Genomic DNA, 13,230 nt, shown 5'->3' with positions numbered 1-13,230 from the left:
CAAAGCATGGGACAAAGCATGAGTGCTGGCTCTCCAATTCTCTTCTCCTTTGTATTTTGAGACCTCTCTTTTACTTCACACTCCAAAGGAGGCCTTGTTCCTTCTCACAGTAAGACCCATGTCCTGGAGAGGAAGAGAAGACTTAAATCAAGTTCTTCATGTATCTAAGCAAACTGGAGATTCACAACATAATATGATGTGATGCTGTGGAAAGTGGAACACGTTATCAATAGCAGTATTGACATCTTGGACAAAAATCAGAAGATAAGCCAAATAAATGTCTGGAACAATAAATTAAAACCCCAGATAATTTATTAGATGAAGACCTCACATACACATATAAATACATGCTCAAGATGGGATTCAGCAGCAAGACTGGAAAGGCTAGAAATGAAAAGGATGTGATTATTACAGGTCTGTGATGTGCAAGGTGCACAAAAGCAGTAACTACACAAACAGCCAGCAAATGTGTGTGCACGAACCATATGGGAAGGACACAAACTGAAGGTGTGGGTAGGAGCCTCAGCAGCACTCATGTTACTTACAAAGCCTCATGGAAAACACAGCCTGATGTATAGCTGAAGGATATTCACTGGGAACGCTCTGGACAAAGTCTATGCTGGACCAACTCCCCAGCAGCAGCTCCCAGTATTGAAGCTCAAACTTAAAAGGACATTGTCACATCATTGCTTTTGCTAGTTTAATTTTTGCATTTCCTCTACTGTTTTAGCAGACGGAAAACAATTCTCCTCCCAGTACCAACTACTGATTTTGTCCTTTCCTATTTGACAATCATTGATTTTTTTTTTCTAAGGCTATAAATGTTTTAATAACTTCAACTTTGTAGTGCCTCATGGCAAAATATCTTTGCTTGCACTGACTGCTAAACACTATTCCTAATATACAGCTGATAACTAGAGCACAAGCCAGCTTTATAAAAAATGATTTTCCACAAGGTCTACGAAATTAATAGCTTTTGTTTCTTTTGTCCACATCTCATAGAGAGTTAAAGCATACAGCTCTTCACCCATCAGGCATTTCAACCATCTCTTACTGGAAAACTTTGCTTCACAAAGATGTGCCCCCTGAGTAGATCTGACTGATGGACAGCACCTTGAGCATAGAGCCCACAACCCTGACAATGTCCTTTTAAAAAGAGCTACAACCAAAAAATACAGATTCAAGCCAAAAGTCACCTTCAGAACTAGAATTTTTTATGGACTAAGTGATCATAAGGAATCCCAAAGCAGTTAAATATTGGCACCCACAAAAGAATCAAAGAACAGAATGCTCCCACAAAGTGTTCTCAACACAAAGGCACCTTTCAAGAAATATACATGTATTTTTTGCTGTTTTGAAAGGTCAGTTAGCATTTATCAGAAAAAGCAATTAAAGTTTCAGTCAAACTGGAAAAGAAACAAGAAGCAATTGGACTGAAATCAGAGAACTGTTTCTTTATAAATGCCAATACTTAAAAAAAAAAACACCAACAAAGCTAAAAAAACACCATGAAACAACCCCAAACTCCAAGATCTATGTGACAGTTATCCCCAAATTTCCTGCTGGTCCCTGTACATATTTCTCTTCTTTTTCCTCCTTTTTCCTGCCCTCTTTAAGCAGCAGACTACTCAGCCAACAGAATAAGAAAACTTATGTCCCCACCTGCTCTACCTGGGCTAGGGCACTGAATACATCTTTGGGGCTCTTAGCAGGAAACTGGGCCTGCACAGGCTCAGAGAGTAGAACAAGAGGGACATTAAACAGCAGATGGACATATTCCAGAAAACTGTAATACTTCACTAAAAGCAGGACAGACCAGGCAGGGACTTTCCACAGCAGTAATTTTCTGGTCCAGCAATGCTGCTTTCCTCCTTTAAACTCCTCCAAGCAGCTTTTAAAATTCAGCTGGGATGCACAGAAGGGATATCACCTAATTTATGATTAAGACTGGGCCTGATTGAAGCAGCCCAGAGTAACCTGAGGTTCTTCTTCCCCTTCATTCTCCTTTTGTTTCACTGATGGAGCATGGTGCTGCCTGGGGCTGCAGGGCTCTCATCTGAGATCCACTTTGCCAAGCATCACACATTGCACAGGACCAGCGTGAGGAGACAGGCAGCAGTCATACCCCAAGCATGGGTACAGAAACTCAACCCAGCCATTAAGATAAGCAGGGTTGCCTAAAGAGACTGGCCCATGAAGTTGTGTTTGGGAGCAAATGGCCTAGAACTTGCCCGTACTGGATCAATTCTACCTTTCCCTCACTGCAATTTTACTGTGCAAAATGAGTATTTTAGTCTCATATTTCTAGGAACACATGCCGGTGGCTACTGTTACAATAAAATATGAACACTGCATTGTGGAGAAAATGACCATTAATCCTGTAATGTGCAGTCATTTTTACCAATTCGGCACATTTCTTTAAATAACCAAGTACATGCAGTAGATGGAAATGCATTTAAATAAACTGAAATAGATACAGCATGAATAATTAAAGCTGGCAGGAAAGTGTGCATTGTGAGCTGCTAGTGGAAATAATTACTGATTTGTCTTATTTACAGTGAAGCCTGGATGCAAGACCAAAATAGTGCAAGTTAGTGAAAATGTCTTAAGACTGCTCTTATACTAGCACTACTACGCATTTAATCTTGAAAAGTACATCAAATAGGCTTTGGATCTCTACAATGTCTGACTCTATTCTGCTATTTCAGGGTTACGTTACCCAGCACATAAACTCTGTCAAATAGCACTGATTTAAAGAGGAATATAATTCAAACTTTTGCCTAGTACATCAACCTGCAACATCATCTATTAACATTATCAGACATTGTAGAGCTGAGCTTACGATATATCCCCTAAAAACTCAGCGTGTTAAATATCAGAATGTTGAAGGAAAAAGTAGATCATAAAATCAGTGAAAAAGTACTAAAGTGCTTGTACCTTTATAATATGCCAGGTTTTAAATAGACTTGTTTAATTAGAAAATAATCTACTTTGAACATGCTGGTTCTTGAATGTTAGGCAGTTCTTGCAAACTGCTTTAGAGCCCAAAAAATCGATAATGAAATACACTTCCGATATAAGGCTGGCAAAACTGTGACTTCAATCTATTAGAAAATGTTGTAGATTAAAAAAAAATGCTATTTTAAATTGATTACTTGGCACATGAAAGGTCTAGGAAAAAAATTAACGCTTTCTGATTGGCGTACCCCAACAATATACTTGCATCATGATTACTAAATCCAAAATGAACCTGGATGCTAATTAACTATGTTTTAGAAGAGGGAAAACAAGCCATGATCACTCAAATAATTTAAGAGTAGCTGTAGACCAAGGAGTTCTGTCAAATGAAGAAGATCTCCTCGAGGAGCCGACTCTCCTCCAGCTCATCTGCTCTGCTCCTGGGGCTGCAGGGGGTCTGGCACCAAGAGGACAGCCTGTGGCTCGCACAGCAGGGCGTCTGCTTTCTGTTCCTGTCACAGGGTTCTTGGCAGAGGTGTCCCGGAGCTGATACTGGATTCATAGCTTCTACCAGGTCAAGAAGAGAGGCTTCATATCTACAGAAACACACAGAGAAAACAGAGCTCTATTAAGATCACAGCACCATGCAGGAAATGAATCCAGTTTTCCTGCCTCCATAAATCAGACTAGATTTGCCTGACAGAGGCCACCAGCACAGAACAAATTTTGCTGTATGGACGGACTCCTGTCAGTAATGACAACATAGAGGTACTGAAAAAGAGGCAAGTAAAGCATGGGTGCTCAGGTTTTTTTAGGCTGTTTCACCAGCTTTTCCATTTGAGGTGTGTAATGTCTTAGTAGTACTCTGGAGACTGAACACAGACCTCAGAGAGATGACAGCCAAATACAGCAAACAAGGCAGACCTACTCTGGCAATAGTAAAGGTAAAGTGACTTATACGCATGCTGCACTCTTTTTATTTTTTTACTTTTTTTTTGAATAGACCTCTACATTTGATTTAGTTTCTCAGGGATTTGAAAACAGCAGGAGACTTTATTATTATTGCCACAAACTACATGTGCTTCCTGTAAATCTCTGTGTACTATATGGAGTCTGTCTGGTGGAAGCACTGAAGGAATAGAATCTAAGCAAGGCAATACAAAATCAACACTTGAGGCACCAAGAGAAAAGGCAAAGGTGCTAAGCATCACTCAGGTTGTCCTTTAAGTGCAAGTACAGACGTGGGGGAAGGCAGCAAGCCAATGTGATCTGGTAATGCTGAATAACGGGAGGTATTTGAGACGGGGACTTTCTATTAATATTCACAGGAGACAAGACTTGATCTAAATACCAGCGCAGGATTGATCATTACAATATATTTGCTCCTGTCCAATTTTAAATGTCTTAAACAGTACCATTTCCACTGCTTCCCTAGGGAGCCTGTTCTCCAGTGATCTCTCAGTGATACGTAAGAGATATCACTCCAGAGTTTTACCCCAAAGTCCCTTTGTTCCATGCTGTTGTTAGTACCAAACAGCCTGATGTCCGCAACCCTGACGTGATTCACGTATTCAAAGACTTTTATGCACAAAACATTATTCACTTTATTCACCCAAATGAAACTATCAGCACAGGTGATTGGAACCATAGGATATCTCTCTTAAAAGCAAACAGAATTCATCTATAGCGTAAGAAAATATCTCAAGCTGTTCTCCACTTTGAGAAAAGCCTCTGTTTCTACTTTTGTGACTGTAAAAGCCTAGAAAGACTAAGCAACTAAGAAAGCTGGGAGAGGTTTCTCAACTCAAGATGGGACGAAAAATTCTTAAGAACAAATGTTTACAGTAGTTTATGGATGTGAGAGATTAGCAGTGGCCAATGTATCTCCTAAAGGTAGACTCCCAGCTCTGCGGTCCAACAGCCTTGTGCAGCAGCAGCAGGTCAAAGGTTTTCCTACCCTGAACTAAACATGCCATGAAAAACACCCTTCTTTATCTCCACGAGTAAGTGCTACATCCCATCCATCATCAGAACACTGTCACAGAATCATTTAGAATGGAAAAAAACCTCCAATACCATGGAGTCCAACCTTTGGTCACTGCCCTGCCAACCAGACCACAGCACTGAGTGCCATGTGCAGTCAGCTCCTGAAAGCCACCAGGGATGGTGACTCCACCACCCTCCTGGGTGCAAGCTCATTCCAGTGCTTGACATGACAAGTTACTTTGTCCATAACAAAATAATTAATTGTTATGTTTGAGACACAGAACTACTCCCTCAGCTGAAAGGAGTTAGCAGTAGCACTGATGGGTTGTATACCAATGTTAATGGTGACTACTAAAGTTACACTATAAAAGCTGTTTTTTTTCAATTTTTATTGTTTCTTCCAATCTGATGGTCAGTGTCATTTCCAATAGTCTGACTTGGCATTAACACCTCGCAGGGCTCTCTCCTGTTTGACTACAGATTCTTTTATTTTCCTGCAGATGTGCTAGCTTTAATCTCACTCACAATCATAAAGCCAATTTGAAAATTTCTTTTCTACATTTTAAGCTTGTCTACATGTCTTTCTATTATCTAAGTAGCAAAAAATTAATGGCTCAAAATGAAAAAAATACAGCTTTTCTTTCAATTGGATCTTGTTTGTGGCTAGCCCTAAGCAAACATGATGTCTTTTAGCTACCCTAACCAAAATGTTCAGAAAGATGTGGAGTTTTGGGTAGCCAAACCAGATAATTTTAGAGAAATCTGTTGTTTGTAGTAGCATTCAGAAAGTACCCTTTAAAAACTGAAACTCCTCAAAGGTATCTCCAACATAAAATGGAATAAGCTGCACTGATAGCAAGAACTAGTGCACAGATATATGAGACTTTTCACATGGAGAAAGTTTAAGACTAGACTCTATATAGATACACACATATGGTTTGAACCCCAAAGAAACCCAGTTAACACATACACTGCTTTCATTAGCCACACCTAAAACTTCTTTTTAGATTAATCTAGTCTAGCATACAAATGCTTATCTCCTCTGACGGTAGTGCTATCATAAAATTTCAATTTCTCCACCAGCCACATGCAATCACAGATTAGGCAGGGGAAACCAAACCAGCCAGTGCATTTACAGCAAACGTGCAGGCCCTAGATTTCAGCAGTACCTTCGAGTTAATTTCTTCTGCAAGTTTATCTAAGTTTTACAGCATTTCTGCTATCAGAAAGGCTAAATGATTTGGCAGATTACAAGCGCAGCAAATAGCAAAGATTATGTAAAAGACCAGGTGTTGTAAATCAGTCTATTTGACACCACAGTTATATATGCAATAAAGTGAATGAACTCTGCTAACAGAGCACTATCTGATAAAGAGAATGCTCCTTGCAGGTATTTAGTGTTTAATCCCAGGATAATGGTTTGCCCTGGTTTGTCTAAGTAACATCAGACAGCATCTGGCTGGAGGCAACAGAGTAGACCTAGAATGGTTTGAAACTTGCAAAGACAATTTTCTCATAATTTATTTGTATCCTAATATTTAAAGAGACAGTCAGAATGCAACTGAAATGCAACTTTCTCTAAAACCAGGGTATGTATTCTTTGCATGACTTGAATAAAAACATAAGTAAAAACAGGCTCCACCATTATGATTATAATAACACTTAATGGCTTCAGTGAAGTCAAAGCTACAGGATCAGCCACCCAAGAGTCAGAATATTTCAAACAGGAAAACGGATTTGGCAAACTTGGCCTGTGAATAGTGAATGCTCTTTTACAGCAAACTAAGGGCCAAGGGCCCCCTTGTATTGTTCCTGCTTCCAGAGGAGAAAAAAATCCCAAACATTCTGCAGAAGTACCAGCACTGTACATTAAGCCACATACAGAAATTCCTCACGTATAGATGTTCAACCAAGCAATCAAATGTCTCATCAGTGATGGTGCTTACGCACATTTTCTTTGATATGTTTTGCCTTCCCAACAGAAGGAAAATGGCATGGGCAACTGTTCCTTTAAGGATGGTGATAATTCAGTCTGTCCTCACTTTTTTTGGTACATTTACCAGTGCACTGGAAGGTCACTGAGCGAGGGGAGTCCAACCCAGGTTCTTGTTACTGGATCCCTTGGAGCAGATTAGAATGAAATACCACATAGTCCAATGGGTTGAAATATACTCAGGCTCAGTGGGAATGCCGAGGTACCTCCCCTGAGTGGGGGAGAGCTTTCACTCCTCTGGTGGAAGGCCCCAGAAATGAGTCTGGGGCACTCAGGGAGATTTTGATAATTTGTGATCCCTTCTCAAGGACTGCCTCTCAGTTAAGCCAACAACTCCCTATCAGATCTTCCCCAGGGGGAAGGGGGCAGTTTAACAACTGAGGGAATTATGTAAAAAGAGAAATTAGCATAGCAAGAAGCACCACCTCTTACCTTGCAGGATCCAGGCTGTGATAGTTCACCTCTTCTGTCTCATGCAGACTAGCATATGTACACCCAAAAACTCACCTCCTCCCTTGAGAGATGCAAACCTGGCCTCCACAAAGCACCCTGGCACCTCCACAAATGGGCAAATGTTATGAGTCATTAATCATTAATAGTCCAGTCTCTCACAGCATCTCCGCAACAGAGTGGAAAATAATCTCTTTTTTTGACACTTCCCCCATGTATACTTTTTCATCTAACTTTAATGAGCTTGAAAGTCTGCATGTTTCATCATGGGAAAAGAAAATTTGTAAGGTCTACAAGTTTGAATGAGAAGTCTAACTATTTAGACAGATAAAGTTTGGGGAAAGTAATCTTTTAAAGTCTCAAAAAAATCATCAGGATACAGAACACCAAGAACTTGTGTACAAAGCAGAAGGAAGGCAGGGCCATGGTAAGAGGATAGAGATGAAAGTAGGGAGACTAGACCACTGCAAGCTTTGAAACTCTTCTTTCAATGAAAAGCTTTCACCTTTGTTTTTATTCTAGAACATAAACTCCAAACACAGCTCACAGAGCAGCACAGAGATGCCCAATCTGGGAGGGTGGTACCACTGCAATCCAGCTGGTATAGCTGGGTCAGAGCAGAACTGCAACCTGGGTAGCAAAATCCAACCTGGTCAGGCATTGCACAGAGCTGTGAAAGCATTCCCTTCATCTCCTCTGCATTACTAAAACAGGCTGCCAGAAAGTTGTCTCCTCAGTCACTAAAACCCCTTTGGAAATTTTATTAGAAACTCAGCATTGGCTCTTAACTAAATAAATATCTAGTAGAGTTTATAAACTCTTAATGTAAGAAGAGTTTTGTCTTCTGTCACTCAGATAAAAGGAAACATCATAAACCATTATGATTAAGAACAGATCATTAACCATTCACATTTTAAAAAGCAAAACAAAAAATAAACACAAGATGGCACAGACCCAAATCCCTCTTTCCACAGTGTGTCTTTTGCACTGCTCATGCAGTAGAGGAAGAGATCTCTCCGAAGACCTACAGGTGAATCTTACTTTGTCCCGTGTTTCCAAACTGAATGGGAAGGAAGGCTTTCACATTTTTATGATGAACACACAAATGTGGCTGATGCTCTGGGAACCATAAGACCACTTATGCCCAGGATGGTTGGTAAGAAACCACCTGAAACCACTTGGCATTTCTTCTAATAAAACCTACAGGGCAATCAGAGCCCAGACAGTCCAACAATGTACAGTACCTAAAAAATGGTCAGATTATGCACAAGTGATAACTGTGCAGTATAGTAGAAAGAACAGCGCTCTTGAAGGTAACCACAAACCCTACTTGCCTCAACTGGATGAACACTGATGTTTATTTATTTAGATATCTGGGATACACCAATGGATTTTACATTTTTGTCTATATGCCACTGCTTGTAAAATATAATATATTTCTTACACACTGTCCAATTTTTAAACTACACTATTGTATTTTTATATCATGCAGTTCCATTTAGCTATTAATAGCATTTGTTCCTTCCTGAAAAAAAAATAATACAATTTCAAAGAGTTTGATATTTGAAGGAGTGGGAATCTCCTTATGAGGCAAAATAACTTATTAGAGTCATAAATACTCTGGCATTAAAGTATATGTATGTTACTTTAAACAAGCAGTGTCAGATAATATTTGATCACTATATTTAGAGACATCTTTTCATTTACAGTCTCTGAAAATTTATTCTTCAACCATAAACATGTAGAAAACACATGGAACATCTCTTTGCAAGGTGATGGCATTTCAATAAAGCATACTGGCAATACAGTTTTGTAGCTGTATAGGCATACTTTGTTTAACTGTATATACCAGAGGAAATAATAAGGTTTATTTTTATACTACTGCTTATATTTTCAACATAAAGTTCAAAGTGATTTACTAATGTTACATGAATTGCCTTTGAATTACAGTACAGTATTGTGCCTAAGTACAAAGCCTAACACTATTTTGTATTCATAAAACACCACCTGCCCCCAAGCACTTTACAAATGCTAAATACAGCTAAAAACACATTCAAGGGGTAGGGAACAGACCCATTTTACAGAAAATTAAACAGTCTATTGTTATGATAGAGCAAATATCAAATCACTGTTTGACTGGAACAAACAGGGCAAATAAAAGCAGAGAAAAAATAGATGCACACAAGAAGTGGCCTGAGCAGTCAAACAACATGAAGACACCACACTAGTGATACAACCTGGGGTTATATGTAAGAAACAGCTAATCACCCACAACCCAGCTAACCCAAGGGTGAAGGGACAAACGCAATCCAAATTGAAGGGTCCTAAGCACTTTATGCCATCTTTAGTCTGGCATCCGCAATTAAAGCATAAGGGATGAGAGATTACCTCCATAGCTTATCCTTTCAACATCCATGTACCAACTCCCTGTCCATAAATTTGCCTGTTTTTTCAACCTGCAGTTTCCACCACATCCTGTGACAGCAAACTCAAGAAGTTCACTATCATATCGTTGGACTACCTGAAAGAACTTAGTATCAAAACACACAAATTTATTTGGTCACCCAGGAGATTTTGCTGTTCACTTCTCACTCCAGGCCACTGATGAAGAACCAGCCCAGCGAGTTCCTGGGGGATCCTGCTAATTCTAAAGAATTAACATTAAGTCACTTTACTTGCTATCATTTAACCACCAGTAAATTCCTAGAAGGAACTGTCCTCCAATCCTACAGAAACTTGATTTCTTTAGCAACTTTTGGTGCAGAACCTTGGCAAAAGCCTTCTGAAAGTCCATAGGGCTGAGATAATACCTCAGATTTTTTCTTCCCCACTCCCTACTCTGTGAGAGTAATCCAAGTTTTAACCAGCAGGCTATTTGGCCCAGGAAACCAGAGATGAATATGTCAATGAACATTAGAGGCTGGTTGGGTAGGACATAAAAGCTGAGAAAGAGAAGCTGAGAAAGAGAAGCTGAGAAAGAGAAGCTGATTTTGCAGTCATTCCCTGAAAGGTGACATATCAGGATAAGGGCGCTTGTCTTTCATGTGTGAACTGCACCTTCAGTGACCAAAACACACCCTGGGGGGATGTTCCCATGTACTGAATGTCAAGACACCAAAAGAGAAAACAAACACAACACAGTGAAGGACACTTCATGAGGCTGAAACATTAAAAGAAGGAACAAGATTAAATTGAGAATTAGAGACAAAAGGACTGTGGCAGCCTGAGATTCCCATTTTACTTTCTGCAGGCTGGAACTCCGAGCAGATACTTCACTGTGGGATACAGGAGGAGCCAAATTTAACAATGCTATATATGTAATTTAAACGAAGTCCACATGGAGACATACTTCTCACCTGCAATAGGTCTGTATCTTCCAAAAGCATTTCAGTTTCTTAATTCTTAAAGAAAAAGATCAGACTGCAGAATATTTCAAAGCAATTAAAAAAAGATCTGAGCCTTTTATTTAAAATATATCATACAATGTAAAACAGAATATATTTATACAGTGTCCTCAGCAAGAGCCTCCTGGAGTGCTATAAAACCCACACCCACGTAATAGAGAGCTTACACTATCAGAGAATTTTAGAGAGCTCTCCAAGGCAGTATTCACAGAATCATAACCTAGAGAAGGAAAAGACTTATTAGATCATCCAGCCTTCTCCCTGCTGACAGAACTGCTCCCTACAGTGTGCTTCCTCACATTTGTTGCTAACAATCAGCCTCTCGCTACTCTCCTTGGGAAGCTATTCCACAGCCAAATATATCTCATGCTATCATTACCATTATTACTTATTTATGGGCCACAGTATAACCTAAAGGGCCTTGATCAGGATCAGGGGGACCAACTCTAGTACCACTTGTAAGAGCATTCCTCTCTCCAAAAGAGCACACAGTCAAAAGAGGTAAGCCAAAGCCCAGTGGGAAACATATACCATTAAGGAGAATAGAATAGCATGAGAAGCACCACAAATGTTCCATGAATTTTTGCTTCAGAGTTTGGTGGGAGGGAAAGGTATGTGTCACGAATAAGAACATCTTTCTGATAGTCACCTAGAGATAAACAAAGAGGATTTTCTTCCTCCAAACTTTACCCTATTAGTTATGGCTAAAGATCTGGCACGGTACTGAGAAATCCATCTTCGTTTTTTTCATGCAAATACACCTCAAGTATTTAAACAATGTTACATTTTTTTGTTCTGCTCCAGTCTCAGTCAACATTTATCTGAACCACATGTATTTTAATATTCTCTCATAAATCAATACCTCCAGCATTGCAAAAGATTGTGCAAATTTCCTTCTATCTTTGACAGTTTTTTTCCAGTAAGTAATCACCCAGAAATAAGCACCATATCCCCTTGAGGGGCTGCACAGAAACAGAGAGGAGATCAGCTCCCTCCAGCACACACCCAATGCTTGTCTGTGTACATTCAGCACTTCTGCTGCTGCTTCCTTGCTCCACACGTCCCTCCCTTACCTGTAGGTCTTGCACAGCAATGAATTCAATGCCTCATTTTCTGGGGTTTCAGACAATTTTCACCAAATTGTGAGGAAAGCAGCATCAGAGATTACATCCCTTCCACAGGAGAATTTGGAGAGAAGCAGCAGAATTGATTAACAGTATCACAGGTCTGCTAATCGAAATGTGCTGTGCTCGGCAGTGCTCTGGGACAAGCCTCCCTCCCCAGCATGGCAAAGAGTAGTAAAGAGCTAAAGAGAACTTGGACTTGAAAGAGGCTGAGGACACTGGTTTGCCCCTGGCTGGTTTTACACCATGTAGTGCCAGTGCTCTAAAGGACACCAGATCCAGCAGCATCTCAAAAAAGTTGTGCCCTGAGGCAGGGCTGATAAAGAGATTTATTTATTTTTTTTTCCCCCCCCCGTTTTCACCCTGCCTTCACCTGTCATAGCATCCAAACAGCTGTCATTACTGAAAGAGGAGTTACTGCTGTTCCTATTCCTCCTTGCTACACAAGCAGGACATTTTTCACTTCCCTGCTCCTCAGATACCAACACCCTGCTTTCCTCACCATTCCACACTCCTGTCTCAATGCTCCCAGTCCAGTTATCCTACCTCTCTGCTGCTGGTAGCTCAGCCTTTGTTATTTCCCCATCGGACTAAGATCCTGCTGCCCTGTTACCAACCTGCCAAATACAATTCAAAGTACTGCTTCATTGTTTTTGTCTCCGTGTGTTTTTAGTAGCTAAATAATAACTAACTAAAGACCAAGAATAAGAAACACCACAGATCATTTCTTTTAAGATATGGCTGCAGGCTGCAGCTGAATTGGCATAACTGAGGTTGTAATAATTCTGGAAAGGGGAGGGTGTACAACGAGTGAGTGCTGAGAAGTAAAGAAACCTTTTAAATCAGATCTGCCAGTGACAGAAGAATAATTTAGAATGAAGTTTTTGTACAAAAGAGAAAAATTACAGAACCAGGTAACTACCACAGAGTTTAACAACCACCTTCTGCAATCACTCTGTTTGTATTGTCCTTCTCTCCCCTCCCACACAGCCGCTTCTGTGTCATCAAGTCTGAAAGCTATTCAGATCAGAAAATGAACCTTGGTGTATGTACAACCCCTGGGGCCCTGATTCTGCTGTGATATTACATAACAACTGTGCACTTCAGAGCACACTTAGCTTTTATTCCTTTTAACCACTCTGTCATCATAGCACATCTTCAGCAAGATCTTCACCCTTTATTGTTCTGGGCCAAAACTAAGCTGTCATAATCTTTTCTGCCATACTTCATCCTCTTACATCTCCTGCCTTAACAGCCTTTCTTTTCAATTTTTTACTAGTACAAATTTGTCCCCAAGCATCCTTCCCCTCAAAGC

The 13,230-nt window shown here is 40.1% G+C and overlaps 1 protein-coding gene across 1 annotated transcript in view; it reads right to left on the bottom strand.

The window, feature by feature from the left end:
- Window positions 1-294: 294 nt before the first annotated feature.
- Window positions 295-13,230, bottom strand: part of KIAA1328 (KIAA1328 ortholog) — a 173,445-nt gene continuing 160,509 nt past the window's right edge. Inside the window, exon 11 of the mRNA XM_088054534.1 lies at window positions 295-3,554. Within this exon, the coding sequence (XP_087910660.1) occupies window positions 3,341-3,554 (214 nt within the window). The 3' untranslated portion in view covers window positions 295-3,340. The remainder of the gene's footprint in view (window positions 3,555-13,230) is intronic.

This window comes from Pseudopodoces humilis, chromosome 4 (genome assembly GCF_049639895.1).
Source record: "Pseudopodoces humilis isolate 2021_Gansu_Grassland_sample_001 chromosome 4, ASM4963989v1, whole genome shotgun sequence".
Taxonomy (NCBI): Eukaryota; Metazoa; Chordata; class Aves; order Passeriformes; family Paridae; genus Pseudopodoces; species Pseudopodoces humilis.
The sequence above is the reverse complement of the archived record's forward strand: the minus strand, read 5'-3'. Positions and strand labels throughout refer to the sequence as shown.